This window comes from Brachyhypopomus gauderio, chromosome 14 (genome assembly GCF_052324685.1).
Source record: "Brachyhypopomus gauderio isolate BG-103 chromosome 14, BGAUD_0.2, whole genome shotgun sequence".
NCBI lineage: Eukaryota > Metazoa > Chordata > Actinopteri > Gymnotiformes > Hypopomidae > Brachyhypopomus > Brachyhypopomus gauderio.
Window position 1 is genome coordinate 15,902,533 of NC_135224.1, and position 15,677 is coordinate 15,918,209.

Sequence of the window (15,677 nt, forward strand, 5' to 3'; positions counted from 1 at the left end):
GGATTTTGACCGTGTGCTTTGGTAGGATGAGACCAAGAAAGAGCTTTTTGGCAACAAAACACCAAGGATGAGTACGCAGAAAAACACCTCATGCCCACTGTTAAGTATGGGGGACAATCGGTGATGCAGGAATTCTCAGTGTGGAACTAAGGAGTGGATTGCCTACCTAAACACACTGTACATCGTAACACACACACACACGTGAGGAGACATAAAACATAACACATGGAACTATGATAGGATGCCACCTGTGAAACAAATCCAGTTGTGAAATTTCCTCGCTCCTGAAGAAGTGTTTGTGAACGATAGCAACTCAGACAAGAAGTGGTAGGCCGCACAAACTGATGGAGTGGGGTCAACGGATGCTGAAGCGCATAGTGTGAAGAGGTTGCCAAATTTCTGCAGAGTCAATCCATGCAGAGTCATGGGTTTCCATGGTCGAGCAGCTGCAACCAAGCCATACATCACCAAGTGCAAAGTGTGGGATGCAGGGGTGTAAAGCACGCCACCTCTGGATTCTAGAGCAGTGAAGGCATGTTCTCTGGAGTGACGAATTACACTTCTCCATCTGGTTGCCTCTGTCACAACATCCTTGCCCCCCCTTATGGCCCCCTGTGATGAGGTCAGAAGAGCCTGTCTCATCCTAGTGATGGGACATCTGAAGCTAGGCTTCGAAGCGTGTACCGAGTAAAAAGGGGCGTGTCCGATGAAGCCCCGCTTCGGAGCTTGTGTCATATTGAGCAAAATCACGTGATCAGCAACAAACGAGGCCTCGCATTACATCGGCCACGTCATTGCTTCATTTTGCGTATCGTTTTTCAAAATAAAAGCGCTATGAACCCTGTTGCTTCGTGGGTTGTAGTAGGTGGTTAAATTTAAAATCTGGAACGTTCTAAATTCTTTTTGTTTGATCAGGATGTACATCAGATTCACACATCAAAAACAGACTAAAAACCATTGGAAGAGGCAAACCTTATTTGTAATGTTAAAAACATTTTACATTTGGCAGACGCCCTTATCCAGAGCGACTTACATTTTATCTCATTTTTATATAAGTGAACAATTGAGGGTTAAGGGGCACCTCAGTCATGGCCTCAGGCCTGGGGATCGAACTCACGACCCTCCGATTACAAGCTCAGTTCCCTAACCACTTCCCTTCCCTAACCACCAGGTCATGACTGCCAAACCAGATCTAGAAGCCCCAAGAAGCAATTATTTTAAACACATTCTGTTTTAAAAAAAAATCAGTTTCTAACTCCAAATATTCAGTCACTCAACAATCACTCAATTCCCAACATAGTAAAGTACAACATATCTTCATTGTCAAATACGTTCATGACATACAAGAAAACCCAACACAACCACTAATGGTCAAGGATTAGATTGGCTACAAATCATTTTAATAATTAAAACATGACAATTAAGTATGATTTAAATGATTCTCCTGTTACTAAACATGAGTTTGATGGAAACTTTGTGACAATATTGCATTTACACATTTTTGAAAGTATGATCCAACTGAATGACGAGGCTGTTACAGTTTCACCAGCAGATGTCACTAGTGAGTGATGAATGAAGCCTCGAGTAATGAACCTTTTTGCAAAGCAAAGGGTTGGAAAGCTTCATTGCTTCAAGAGGCTTCATTTGCCCATCACTATCTCATCCCCATTATGCAAGACTCTATGTTGGGATTAATTAATGTTGGAAATGTAAGGGAGTGCGGGCGCCTCTCAGGGCTTCTTTTATGCAGGCCAGAAGAGCCCATGGCCATTATAGCTTAGAAGGGGGGGGCAGCTGAAGCATCCTGGGGGACAAAAGTACACAAAGGTAAAATAATACATAATGGATGTCCATGTAAATATTGTGTCAATCATTTTGGACTGCAGCCAATCAGATATTAGACTTTCGTGGTCAATCAAATTTTATTAAGCATATTATCAGCCAGAGTTAGCTGTCAATCATTTTTACTGCAGCCAATCATCTTAACAGATCTGCAAAAAGAAGGCAGAAACTGCACAGAGAAGCTCTTTAAACAGAAGTATATGCCGCTCTTACACAAAAGTAGCTCAATAAAACATTAAAAGAGCCATGACTTTAGACATTTTTAAATCAAAGTTTAAAATACTTCTCACTAGGGGTGTGGGGAGACACTCAGCTCACGAGACGAGACACGATATTGTGTTCACGAGAACGAAATGAGATTTTAAGAACACTAAAATACAAATTATATGACTGGACAACAGACTTTTATTTAACTGAGTTACACATGCATTTTGAAATGTTTTATTATAACTCAACATGCATTATGTACGCATGAACTTTTAATAAACGTCTTCTTCTACAAATTGAAATTAAAATAAAAATTCATAAAAGTTAAAATAAAATAAATAATATTAAATATTTCTCCTTCTTTTCAAGAGCAAACAATATTACAGTGAGTCCCCGCTTAATGATGGTGTTAGAGACTGAAAAGTCCATCGTAAAGCAGTTTTCGTTGTTAAGTGTGACCCTAGATTTAGATGCGCTTTAATCGTAAATACAGTATAGAAAAAAACAATGTTCTCGTGCGTACAGCGTGAGAAAGAGTGATCGCGTTGCTGAGGTGGGCTTATCGTACACAACACTCCACTACACTCCACAACACTCCACTGTGCTGCCACTGTCGGTCATAACTCCGGTCTGTTGTTAACCAGACCCGTCGTTAAGAGGGGACTCACTGTATTATGTGCAAAACAAAAAGTTCTTCTCTGTCAATACAGAGTGCAAATAGTGCAAACAGAGCCTGCTCCCGCTGCTCCCGATATCCTTCGCTGTTTCAACTTGCCAAAGCGCCTTTTTGAGGACGTAAACGCCATTGGCTGCAGTAAAAAATGATTGACAGCTAACTCTGGCTGATAATTGGCTTAATAAAATTTGCTTGACAACGAAAGTCTAGTATCTGATTGGCTGCAGTCGAAAATGATTGACACATGCTCCGCCCTTTACCCACGCCCACCAGGGCTCCGGTCTGCAGCATTACCCTTCTCAGGTGAACACGACAAGACACACAATTTCCCACACGTTCCGCCATGTTTGAAAACGCTGGGAAGCTGGTGGGATGGGCGTGGCTTGGTCCCAGAGCAAAAAACGAAGCAGAAGCAAAGAGAGATTCCAGAAGCAAAAGACCTTACTGGGAAAATCCAAATAAACTAAAACAATGGAACCAAAAACTTGTCAAAATGCAAACGAAAATAAGTTTCAAAATAACCAATTATATTTTTAAAATATACTTTTGATATTTTTTTTCTGTTTTGCATTCATAACATATAATTTCTGCTCTTGATGCTAAGAATTTTGCCTGCAGATTTACTTTTGCTTCTGTAGAACTTTTGAAACAAAAATCACTCCATAAGTGTGCTTGTTGCGCAAGAACCGTGATAAAATCGAGACGGAAAAAAAAACACTGAAGTGAAAAAAGAGCGCGCGGAAGTGTTGGTACGGAAATGGCGTCATACCGCCCTGTTTCTTACTGGTTACATCAATATGACGAACAGTTCCCGCGAATTTTCGTGTCCGGGCCGGGAAGTGTGTCTGTAGAATAAACTGTTGTTCTTGCCCCGAAACTAAATTATTTTAATAGATAATTTAATATAAAGTGAATAGAATGCCGGCAACATCTGAAATGCATACGGGGGGTTCATGCAAAGTAGGCGATGCAGAAGAAAAACAAATACCTAAAAATAAAAAGGTTACGTCGTTTTCTTTGTTTTGTGATGAGCAGGGATATTTGGACCAAATTGAATACATTTTACAAAATGGGACACGAAAAGGCGACCGTACAGGGACTGGAGTCGTGTCTGTATTTGGCTTACAGGCAAGATATAACCTTCGAGGTGAGTAACTTGCACGGGATTTCATCTTGGTCAGTGATGAAATCTAGTCCAGAATCTAGTCTTGATGGATTCGACAGGAAAACAAATGGAAAAAGAACACAACCTTGTGACACCTTGTCCCTTACTTTAGTGCTGATATTTAAGGTAGTTTTATGATGCAGATAGGTTAATTACTTCTTTCCAGATGGAATGTCGCCTAATAGACCCAAACTAACCTATTGTATATAATTAGTAAGCTGTACCGTAGGGCCTGCATTTAAGTCAAGTAATTATGGATGTAAAAGTGCTTTTCTACACCAAAGTTCTTCAAAAATGCTGTTGCCTTAGACTCCCGCTAATTTTGCATTAATTATGCGGGAAACTCAGATCACGTTTGCACGCTAGAATGAGGGACGTCTATCCGGACGGACCGACTTCCGCGCAAAGATACAAAAGATAACAAAGATATGTTTCAGGCTAATTGGCTTAGAATATATCCGTGGCTTGAAGTTAAGTGAAATCAGCCTCGCCTTTTACTAGCAGGTGTTGCAAAAAGTTGCCACTTGGACGGTGTTTGCGCAATTTGGTGAAAGAAATGGAGTGTCCTCCTTTTAACAGAATTAAAAACCGACCCCACAAGTTATGGAAGCTACCTTAATGAGAAAGATGTATTAGAAATGCACCAAGCAATTGCAAAAGCACTAGTGGATTTTGACAAAGTTGTGCTAAAAACGTCCCCTGTGTTCTGTATGAGTCCACAGACATGAAATGACTGATTGTGTATAAGATACATGGACGAAAACAAAATAAAAACAAAATTGTTCAGGAACGCTGAAATTGTAGGTAGATGAGCCAGTACAAGTTTTGAGAATGTGAATGATTTAAAGGAGATGAGCTTTTTGAGTTCAACACTCAGTCAGTCATTGATGATATGAAGAGGTATGTACGATATTTGGATAGATATATGGATGAAACAGACAGAAGATTTCCTGCTGTTCTGTCATGGTTCACAAAAAGAAAAAGCTCATTCCAATTGCAAACGTGTCATGTGAACGTGGATTCAGCACACAAAACGGGATTAAAACCAAATTCGGAATAATCTAGTGCTCATAACAATAATCGAATGCTCATTTCAGAATTTGGCCCTCCCCGACAGCAATTTGATTTCAACAGTGCCATTATCAAGTGGAAGGAGATTAAACAGGAGGCAGAGAACAAAAGAAGAATAGAACTTGAAGACAAGAGAAAAGGCAGCAGCCAAAACAAATACTAAGGACACTGATGAGCTTTAAGAGATGACCGGGAGAAGGACAGAAGCAGTGAATTAGCAGTGTTGGTTGTGATACTGAGCGAATATAGTTTTAGCACAAACAGAATGAAACTGAAACCGAATAAAGGAATATAAGCCTCACTCATTTGCTCATTTCAGAGGATTTTTTTGATGAAATACAGGGAAAGAATAGTGTATGGACAATGGAAAAGATGAGAGAAGCACAAGGACACAATTTAGCAATGTATATAGTTTGCAGACTATTAACTTAAGTTGTAAAAGTGCAAAAAAAGAATACCTGAGGTAAGTTCAGCTCACAAGTGTTACCCTCCCCCCTCTCAAAGTGTAGAAATCCCCCCTGTTAAACACATTTAAGGGAGGAATTCCCCCAAGTTTTGAAAAATAAATTTCAAGTTGATTTAGGGATGGGGTGGGGGGATGTTGGGAATATTGGCTATGGGTGGAATGGGGATGTGGGTAATGGGTGTGGTGGCAACAATCTCATCCCAGTGTAGATCTTTACAATTTGTCAGTCCTGACATAATTTTTTTTTGTCACTCTGTTTAGATCAGTTTCCTTTGCTAACAACGAAGAGAGTTTTCTGGAAAGGTATTTTGGAGGAGCTGCTGTGGTTCATAAAGGTAAGTAGCTAGCCAGTTAGTTAATTATGTATATGTAACAAATAATTTTCAGTACAAACATGGTAGATTACAAAAGTTACAAGGTAAAATTGTGACTTGGCATGTAAGATGGGATATTAATTAGATTACCTACATGGAGGATGAATACTTCTCATTTGTACTTTATTCAAAATTTCTGGACCACATTAAATAATGCCAAGTTAATTGTTTGCCTGTACAAGGTACTCTTTAGTCATTCTCAAATTACTACTGTAGGCTGGCACAGAACAAGATTTCAATAAGTTGTCATATTGCTGTTTGCATTACTGTAATATCAGTATTTGTCAACTGACAATCTTCTCCTTGACAAAATAAATTCTTAGAGCTGTAATAGGGATGTAATGATGAAGTACAGTACTGGACACAATGGCACATTGTGCTCACAGACAATGAGAAGCAGAAACTCCAAAGAGATCCTGAAGGGCCTTTTAACTTTAATATCTCATATTTGCATGGCAACATGGTGCCCTGAGCATTAGAGACCAGAAATGCAGGCTATAATGGCCCATTACTTGGAAATAGGTTAACCAACTATAATTCGTTTGCATTCATCTAAGCAACACTGAAACTTTGACTAATTTGTGGTATACAGTACATTATGCATGTCGTGCAATTGAGACTAGAGCAGACATATAGGACATTATAATGTACAGACTGGCTTACAGTGCTGTTTTATAAATCCTAACCATCAGCAAGTGGCAGGAATATTCTAGGTGCTGTGCTGGGGCCAGGATTTTTATTCACTGTACATGGCTAGAATGGGGTTGTCCTGACAAGTGTATGTATTTTAGTGTCAAAGTGCAGTCCCAGAACAGTCCCAGCAGTGTAGCTGTTGATTTGGGTGACTGCATTCTGAAACTGGTGATATTACTTAACAGGGTTCAACAAATGCCAAAGAGCTTTCAGAAAAAGGTGTGAAGATTTGGGATGCGAACGGCTCACGAGACTTCCTTGATAAGAATGGATTCAAAGAGCGTGAAGAGGGAGACTTGGGCCCAGTGTATGGTTTCCAGTGGAGACACTTTGGTGCTGAGTACACGGACATGCACGCTGGTAAGTAAATGTAAAAATGTAAATGTGCCATATTTGTCAATTGTGATTTTTCACTGCAATCGAAATTTGTCCTCCGCTTTTTACCCATCTGTGCAGTTAACACACACTAGTGATTACTAGGGGGCTGTGGTGCACACGTACCCAGAGCGGTGGGGAGCAGTTGGGGCCTCAGGCCTGGGAATCAAACCCACGACCCTACGGTCACAAGACCAGTTCCCTACCACCAGACCATGAATGCCCCCAGACAAAGACTGTGGTCTATGTAGAAACCTATGTAGAGTTGCAATGTCTTAAAAATTATGCTTGACTACAAATGCAATCAAAATGAGAATTTTCTTGTCAAAAGTAGTAATGAATGAAATTTGTGAAATGTATAAGTCAGCACAGCTCACCAGTAAGTGCTGTTTTTTGTTGTTTTTTTTAACTGTCAAACAGCTCCTTTTTTATATTCAGTGAGGGGTTGTTTGGTCTATTCATATATTTAAATCCGTTTTAATCTAATACAATGTCGGTACACATGGTGGGTGACATTTGAAACTAAAATTCTTAATTAACAATTTCAATGTCCAGGGGTCTGCGTGTTTCCCTTAACCGTACACTGTGTGGTGAATTGTCTATTATGAATTAATTTCAGAAGTAATGGCCTTTTGTGCAGCTTCTTTCAACAAGAAACAATATGGCACAACAGTGCAACCAGGTGGTCACCTCACAGATTACGTCTGCGTGCTTGGCATCACCTTAGTTGCGATTGACTCATTGACAGATTACTCTGGACAAGGCGTTGACCAGCTCCAGAAGGTCATTGACACCATTAAGTCCAATCCAGAGGACAGGAGGATCATTATGTGTGCTTGGAATCCTAAAGGTACAGGTTAAACATGCGCGGTGCACCACATTGCATTTGTCATGTGTAGTACCAGAACCGAGAGTGGTTCCCTATCTTCATCTGTGCATCTACTTTCTCCATGATGTGATCAGGGCAGAGGGGATTTGTAAGTGAACTTCGTACCTCTTTTTCAGACTTGCCCCTGATGGCCCTACCACCCTGCCATGCCTTGTGTCAGTTCTACGTCTCAGATGGCGAGTTGTCGTGCCAGTTATACCAGAGGTCGGGAGATATTGGTCTTGGCGTGCCATTCAACATCGCTAGCTATGCTCTGCTGACGTACATGATTGCCCATGTCACAGGGCTTAAGGTAAAAAAGCACACAAGCCTCACTAGAATCCACAACTGACATCAACTATTTTCAACATCCTGTTTTTATTCTACATGTATATTCTACACCCTAAAGTAGTTCCTGCTTTATGTAATCCATCAGTTCTGTGTAGGTTTTTAAACCTCAAGGAACTGTAACCACTGCACACGTTGGCAATCAATAGACAATTTGTCCCCAGTTTTTGGAGGGGATTTCAAATTTAGTTTTCTTTCATTTCCAGTTTTTCTGTTTGCATCTTAATAAAGAGGCAAATTTTATTATATTTTGAATTATATTCCATGCATCCCTTTGCATCCACTTATCCATGTGTGGGTTGTGATCCCAGAACAGCTGAGAGATATAATGTGTCTGTAATGACTGACTCTGTAGAAAGTTGGATATACTTTTGGCAATATAGTGTACATATATTGATATTTAAATAGGTTCAATTTCAGATCATCATCAGAAGCAGCATTTAAATGCAGCATTTAAATGCTCAAAAAAGTTAAGTTTGTCTGTCTAACACCGCGGATTGGGGGAATAAAGGAGGCAGAGACAAGTGCGTAGAGGAGCTAGTGTTAATAGGGACATTAAAATGCAGTAGTGAACCGTGACCATTAAACCTGGGCCCGCTCCCATCACCCCCCCCCCTCCTAATTAACTGCAATAAAGAAAAAAATAAAACATTGAGATGACAGTACAGCTTTAGAAACGCAATAAACAATAACGTATGTACTAGATAACTTCTTAAGCAAAATAAGTTTCCAAACAAAATAAGGTTCCACAGCTCCGTGTTCCTCGGAAGCGGAATATGTAAACAACGCGCACGAGGGCATCAAAGGAATGAATCGAAACTAGCTATAACATAGCTGTCAACTGACTAGAAAGCTAGTTGGCTAGCTAATTTCAATAGCCTACTAGTAAAAGGCCATCGTAGTTGATATACCATCACCATATTTAAATACCGTGGTATACCAAAATACCGTCATACCGCCCAACACTATGTGAGTCGATATCAAATCTGCCCTAGAATGCATATTCAGTGTCTTAAGCTGTCCACTGATGTCTACGTAGAAAGTATGTGATTTGGATTGGGGCCAAAAATGCCCAGATGAGGTTTTGCATACTCATTTACAATGCTATGGATTGGCTTTAGAATGAAAAGTAGTTTGGCAGCTTGCATCATTTGTAAGTGGGGGTAATTAAATTTACTTTGTAATGCAAACATGCAAAGATATCATGCTTAAGTTCTCAAACAAAATCCATCAACTGTGGTTGAGATGCTTGAAGGAGTAAGTTAGCTTTAGAAGGGAAATCTCGAAGCAAACAAGCTAGTTACCTTGTGAGTATGTCTTGATGAAATATAAATTAGAAAATGACCTTGTAAAGGGATTGACAACAATACATATTTGTATGTGCATCAATACATATTGTAGACTTCTATGACATCAAAGGTTGTGTTTTTAACTAGACACAGGCAGAATTAAAATAAGCATGTGTAAATAATCTAGAGTCATGCTAGTTATAAGGAGCATGCTTGTAGCTAATGTTACTTATACTAGCTACTTTTGACAACACAATACAAGTTGGTAGCTCACTATGAAACTTTCAGTTTCATCCGACAAAAACTAGATACAATTGCACAGCATGGTTATGTACAGGTTGATTGTTGGGGTTATGAGCCCAAAAATGTAGGAACTGCCCTTCAATTGTCTAACACTGAGTGAAACCTGCTCAATATTGTCCAAGATCTGTGAAAATGTTGAGTGAAATGTGCAGCACAAAGTTCTTGTTTGAAGGTAAAGACAACAATCTTTATAGTTAATGGTATGTAAATTCCATGAACTGAACTCTGCTTAATCAACTATGCCAAGAAAATTACAAAATTCCATTCTGTAGCACCTATATGGTACATTCAATGTATTAGAAAAATAACACCTTACCGTATAATAACATCTTACCGTATGGATGTTTCAGCTCCATCTGCTTTAGAATTTCAGATATGGTTTTTTTTTTTTTTTTGCTTCTCATCACAAGATGAGCTAAAATGTCGACACATCCCATCGCCGCAGTGTTATCTAAACTTCTGCCTGGGCGTAACTTTGTTTTTCTCTCATTCTCTACAGCCTGGCGATTTTGTACATACTCTTGGTGATGCCCACATCTACCTCAATCACATTGAGCCTCTAAAAGAGCAGGTGTGTCTTTTTTCTTTTTCTTTTTTTGCTTCTGTTGACGAAATGGTCGGGATGGGTGTGTGTGTCCGTGTTAATTTACATTCTTGTTTTTCATGTTTGTACAGCTTCAGAGAGAGCCTCGCCCTTTCCCCAAGCTGAAGATTTGCGGTACCGTGGAACGTATTGATGACTTCAGGGCTGAGCATTTTGAGATATGCGACTATAACCCTTACCCCACAATCAAGATGCAAATGGCTGTTTAAACATTGACCGCTGTGCTTCAACTGATATTCTTATAAGGGCTTATGTTTAAATATTTTATATTTCTCTAAATTTTACTGAGGCTGAAATAACCAACATATTTAGAAAAATACATATAGTTAAATGTTTTATGTAGACATTTAAATTCAAAATTTAAATTAAATTAGTTAATATTGTCATTCAAAAGTTTTCAAAATATTTCTGTGTAATATTGTCCATTGCCAAGGTTTACAGATTCAATGAATAAGAAATATCTTTTAATCAGATGTCAAATTTTTATAAAATATGCAAGAAAGATTTAATGTTTGAAAACCCAGAATGTTACCGGCAGAATGTTATTGCCTTTGTTTAATTGTCTCAGATGTTTTGTAAATAAAACTTGATTATTAAATGCAATTATTAGTATTTCTCTGTAATCTGGTGTGCTCGTGTATCTCTACCAGTTACATTACAAACATTACACTACCAGTCAAATGTTTGGACACCTGACTAAATGCATGTTTGTAATAATAAAAAAAAAACATTTTAATCTTATGGATTATGCTTACATTTGTTTATAAGACAAATGCAATTTGGGAAAAGTGTTATATATGAATTCATTCTCAAAACAATGTTAAATGCACCCTCACACTTTAAATGTTCCTCACTCTACCAGTGCTTTGCATATGTGAAATGTCTTCACGACTGATGGAAAAAGCATAGGTGGCTGCTTCATTGAGCTGGTTAACAGAACACCAAGAGAGTGAAAAAGCTCCTCAAAATATAGGATGGTTACTTCAAATAATCTTATTTTTTTATTAGAGCATGACATGTTTTCATTCGTTGGTTTGCATCTAACCTGTTTTCTTAGTAGGTTAGTAGGTGTGTCTAAACTTGACTGGTGTGTGTACTGGTATATATAATTTTAAGAAAAAAATCATTGATGATCACAATGCCTATCCTGAGACATACTCTTGAAGGCTGTACATCTTAAGATCCTTTCTTCTCCAGAATGGATCTCCACACTTCTCCATGAGGAAACTGGTGTTTCTGAACAGACTCATCCAGCATCTCGCAGGAGAATCCAGGATCCTGAGGGGAGGAATAAGACAGGTAGGCATATGCTGCCTAGTGTAAGTCCTTTTCTCTTTGAACGCCTTAAATGAGTGAATCAACTACTAGCAAACCCACAACATGGTGTTAAGAATGGTGCACCACACAAACTGGTCTCTGGTTTCTGAAAATGACCCACGATGAACAGAAAATAGAGCTGCTGTTAAAGTTGTGCATAGTGACAACTGGGCTGGTACAAATGGACACCTGATGTAGCCAGTAAACATAGATACAAAGTATATGTTTTCTTACAAATGAACCTGCAGCTATTGCATACGATTCTTTTAAAACACAAGAGTCCCTTAACAGATCATCGCAGGCCTTAAAATGACATTATCCCCATGTGCTTAATATTGTTCTGAAGCTTTACCTTGGGAGGCATGTAATGGGCATTCTTGATTACTGTGGGGCTTTTGAAGTGCTCGTGGAGGTGGTCCACATATTCACACATCCTTGCAAATAGAACATGAAGTGCATTAGAAATGAAATATTATAGACTTAATTTCATACCTGTGAATTTCAAGACCGTATCCAGTTAAAATAATGACTGTAATGGTGCTGTAACTACACATCTGGCTATACAGACAATAATAAGGCACAATAAAGATGTAATACTTTGAGGTCAGATAGGCCCATTAATTGTGGGTCTTCCCTGGATGCTCACCTGTTGTCCAGGCTGGCAGACACTGAGATGTAGTCAAACAGAATGAGATGCTGAACAAGCTCACAAAGTCCTACTCCACCAGCATGAGGACACACAGGAACTGCAGATCCACACCAAAATGCAAACATGCACATACAGTCGCCAACACAACAACAAGGCAAGTTCCCACTGAGAATATTGTTAGCCAAAGTTTAGGACAGACTCCAAAGTTCACCCACTCAGGTCTCACCCTTGAACTTGGCAGCCATTAGCAAAATGGCAAGGTTCTCATTGATGCTGCCCACACGGCAGCTGTCGATCTGAACAAACTGTAGAGCTGAGGCCTGCAGAAACTGCTTAAACATCACCCTATTATGGCACTGAAAAACACATCCATGCTGTCAGTCACCATCACTGAACTGCACATTTTGGAGTTCAAGGTTTAAAGCAAACAGGCTCACCTGTTCTCCTGAGGCAACTCCAATTCCCAAAGGGGCGAGAGCCTGAAACAGATATAGATTTACCAACATGCAAACAACAGAAGCTATAACTAAAACCATATGGGCAAATCCCCTAATGCAGACCTCTTCATCAATGCTGATCTCACATTCCATGATTACCTTGGAGATAGCAGCATGTCCAAGAATGTCATCAGGACAAGTGGGCTCCTCGATCCACAGTGGGCGAAACTCCGCTAGTGTGGTTACCCAGGAAATGGCCTCAGCAACGTTCCAACGCTGGTTCGCATCGATCATCTAAGTGTGGTGAGGTCAAAAGTCATCAAGCAGAAATTGCTGCGGTACCATTATATGGTTCGGTTGCTAGTTAGAAGTACCAGTATGTTCTCTGGACCGATCCTCTTCCGGATGAGCCTGCATCTGCGAATGTCGTCCTGCAGATCTGCTCCTACCTTCACTTTAAACCTGCTCCACCCTTCAGTCAGTGCATCAGAGCACAGCTACACAAAACACAAAGACACATGGCTCGCAAATACTCTCTTAACAAAACAGGTTTATGTATTTTTGAGGTCTGAATCCAAATGGTTTCAGTTTGACAATAGGGGACCCCATTTAGAAAACTATTGCAGAGCATTGAAGAGGGATGCTGCTAAGGCCAAATGTATGCGAAAACTACACAACTGTATATTTTAGAATTAGACATATTTTAGAATATACATATTATAAGTATAATGATTTGAGTGCCTTACTTCTGAAAAATATACTTATATATATAAAATATAAAAAATATATAAAATTTTATTACTGGCATTTAAAAACCATTCATGACAGAAGGGTTTTAGATATATTGGAATACAGCAATAAATGGTAATATAAGGATCATATATTTTCATTTGTGGGATGAAAAAAGAAGTTCAAATTTTGTTGCCCTGCCTTAACATAATACACAATTCTGCTTCATTCCTCATGACACAAAGGGCAAAACACATACACTCACATACCTGTGTGAGCTTTTCATCTGAATATCCAAGCCAGGCACAGGACGTGGTATAGGCTGGATAACCTTCCTTTAGCATCTGTTGCTCTATAAGGATTGAGGGTTATGGGTATAGTACATAGTGTATATACATGCTTACATAGCGGATTAAGTACCAATGTCTGAAATGTCCTGATTCTCTGTAAACTGTGTACTTCACTAAATTTCGCTCTATGTATATGTGCTTAGGTACAGCTACAGTTATTGTCTAAATATCTGCTGCTTACTGCAATAAAGTCTTCTTGCCTTCAGTGAAGTGGCACTGTAATTCCTGCCACAGTATTAATGAGCATGACGACTAGCTTCGATTAGTTGTTTGTATATCCACATCTAAATCAGAATATCAGCCTCCTACCTCTCTTCTGTTTTCCTGTTTTGGCTTTATCCAGTATATCTGTCTCCAGAGAGAAAGATAGAGAGAGAGAGACAGAGAAAAAGCTTTGTAAGCTGATAGAGTTCTGGGTAAACACCATTTAATTGACTGCTAATAACGCTGACTTCACCTAATGCTTCCTGCTCAGTGAGGGCATCCGTGATATATCTGAAATCTATACACTGAATGAGCTTCCTGGGGTCCTGTAGACACACAAAACACATTTGTTCTTGAATGTGAAACAAAGGCTGCCTGCCACACAAAACATAAATATAATGCACCAACAATCTGCTTACATAGTCAGATGGGCTTACCATATCAACCAAGAGTTTCCAAAGGGGCTGTACAGAAAAATAATCACAATATTTTTTTTCTGTATTCTATAACTTTGTTCCATAACTAGGATGGTAAACATAGAACATCTACATGCAGTACATTTCTGTATGTAAATGACTTGGAAGCTGAACTATGGATGTTTTCAGACATGGTGCCAAAAAGTGACAAAACTAAGAGGGAAATGTTTTGGGTTTTACCTTGTTCTCTGCCCGAGCCCACATATCCCAGAGAGCATTGAGAATAGCCGCAGTTGCCAAATGGATGACACCTTTCTCTGGCCCAATCTGTCATTCAGTTAACAATATTAAGTTGATGAATGTTGGTCTGTCAACATGTTCACCCTTCTGTAATGGGTTTGGCCACTTACCCATCTCATTTGACCATCACTAGTTAGAAGTCTGTAGAAGCCACCAAAGTCACTCACAATCTCCTCCAATGTTTTTCCAATTACTAACGAGGACAGGGCTTCCACAGCACATACAACTACAGACAGAATGTTGGAATTAATTTTCAAATTCCAACACAAATGAGTGTCAGTTTTAAGTTTTAACATCCTACTTGTCAAGTGCTTTGAGACAGAACGATTTTTAAATGCTATGTAATACCACGAGGTGGCGCATTCTTATAACAAATGTGCAGTACACTAACGTAGTATACAATTTCTCTACATGTGGTGTCTGCTGATACCAAATGGGCTTGGTTATTAATATTAGTCAAGAAACCCACCAATTTCCGTTCCTCGTCCAACAGTGAAAGTTAGTCCGTAGCCTTTTAAACCAGCCTCGGTCTCAGCTACGACGTAAGCAACCGAGTAGTCCGGGTCCTTGTGCTGTGAAACAGTCACATGACCGTGAAACAGGTTTTTGTCATTGTATGTTGTTGTATACAAATTTAGTGATTATAGAATGGGCCTCCGTGCATTATTTCCATTGAACGTCACTGACAGTAACCTAATCGTTATGAACGTGTATTTAAAATGGCTGCATTTAAGCCGAAATTTGTTTTGTTTCAGTCATCGACATCTGCAGGAAAACATCATAAAAAAATATATATATATACAATATTCTACAAACCATGGCGTCTGATCCATGATGTTCCAAAGACGTAGGGAATCTCACGTCGCTCACTACTAGTTTAACAATTTTGCCTTTAAGCATTTTCTGACGGAATGTAGCCTGTTTAGGTAAGTAATGAAGCCTTCAATGTCAGAAGACCACGCCCCCAGAACGCTGTTCCTGATTTAGCTGTGCT

The 15,677-nt window shown here is 39.3% G+C and overlaps 3 protein-coding genes across 5 annotated transcripts in view; 1 reads left to right on the top strand and 2 right to left on the bottom strand.

The window, feature by feature from the left end:
• Window positions 1-10,200, bottom strand: part of LOC143475510 (collectin-12-like) — a 31,483-nt gene extending 21,283 nt beyond the window's left edge. For all 3 annotated transcript variants that reach the window (XM_076973363.1, XM_076973362.1, XM_076973360.1), the window contains exon 1: window positions 10,012-10,200. The gene's annotated coding sequence lies outside the window, so the exon portion shown is untranslated. The remainder of the gene's footprint in view (window positions 1-10,011) is intronic.
• tyms (thymidylate synthetase) lies at window positions 3,517-10,986 on the top strand. Its single transcript, XM_076973374.1, has 7 exons — window positions 3,517-3,872; window positions 5,689-5,762; window positions 6,680-6,854; window positions 7,618-7,719; window positions 7,875-8,050; window positions 10,177-10,248; window positions 10,353-10,986. The coding sequence occupies exons 1-7, from the start codon at window positions 3,644-3,646 to the stop codon at window positions 10,488-10,490; spliced, it is 966 nt and encodes a 321-aa protein (XP_076829489.1). The 5' UTR covers window positions 3,517-3,643; the 3' UTR covers window positions 10,491-10,986.
• A 268-nt stretch (window positions 10,987-11,254) lies between these two features.
• Window positions 11,255-15,659, bottom strand: enosf1 (enolase superfamily member 1). Its single transcript, XM_076973373.1, has 15 exons — window positions 15,500-15,659; window positions 15,153-15,255; window positions 14,794-14,909; window positions 14,624-14,710; window positions 14,405-14,431; window positions 14,221-14,293; window positions 14,073-14,111; window positions 13,683-13,765; window positions 13,059-13,181; window positions 12,844-12,978; window positions 12,685-12,726; window positions 12,474-12,603; window positions 12,245-12,344; window positions 11,951-12,032; window positions 11,255-11,559 (listed from the first exon to the last, which is right to left on the bottom strand). The coding sequence occupies exons 1-15, from the start codon at window positions 15,581-15,583 to the stop codon at window positions 11,458-11,460; spliced, it is 1,326 nt and encodes a 441-aa protein (XP_076829488.1). The 5' UTR covers window positions 15,584-15,659; the 3' UTR covers window positions 11,255-11,457.
• Window positions 15,660-15,677: the final 18 nt, after the last annotated feature.

Excerpts from the sequence above, each read along its gene's own strand:
- tyms (XM_076973374.1), top strand. The coding sequence starts at position 3,644 with ATGCCGGCAACATCTGAAATGCATACGGGGGGTTCATGCAAAGTAGGC. Across the intron at positions 6,855-7,617 it reads GTACACGGACATGCACGCTG|ATTACTCTGGACAAGGCGTT; the intron begins GTAAGTAAATGT and ends ACTCATTGACAG. Across the intron at positions 7,720-7,874 it reads GTGTGCTTGGAATCCTAAAG|ACTTGCCCCTGATGGCCCTA; the intron begins GTACAGGTTAAA and ends CCTCTTTTTCAG.
- enosf1 (XM_076973373.1), bottom strand. The coding sequence starts at position 15,583 with ATGCTTAAAGGCAAAATTGTTAAACTAGTAGTGAGCGACGTGAGATTC. Across the intron at positions 13,182-13,682 it reads CAGATGAAAAGCTCACACAG|CTGTGCTCTGATGCACTGAC; the intron begins GTATGTGAGTGT and ends TGTTTTGTGTAG. Across the intron at positions 12,033-12,244 it reads TCTGCCAGCCTGGACAACAG|GATGTGTGAATATGTGGACC; the intron begins GTGAGCATCCAG and ends TCTATTTGCAAG.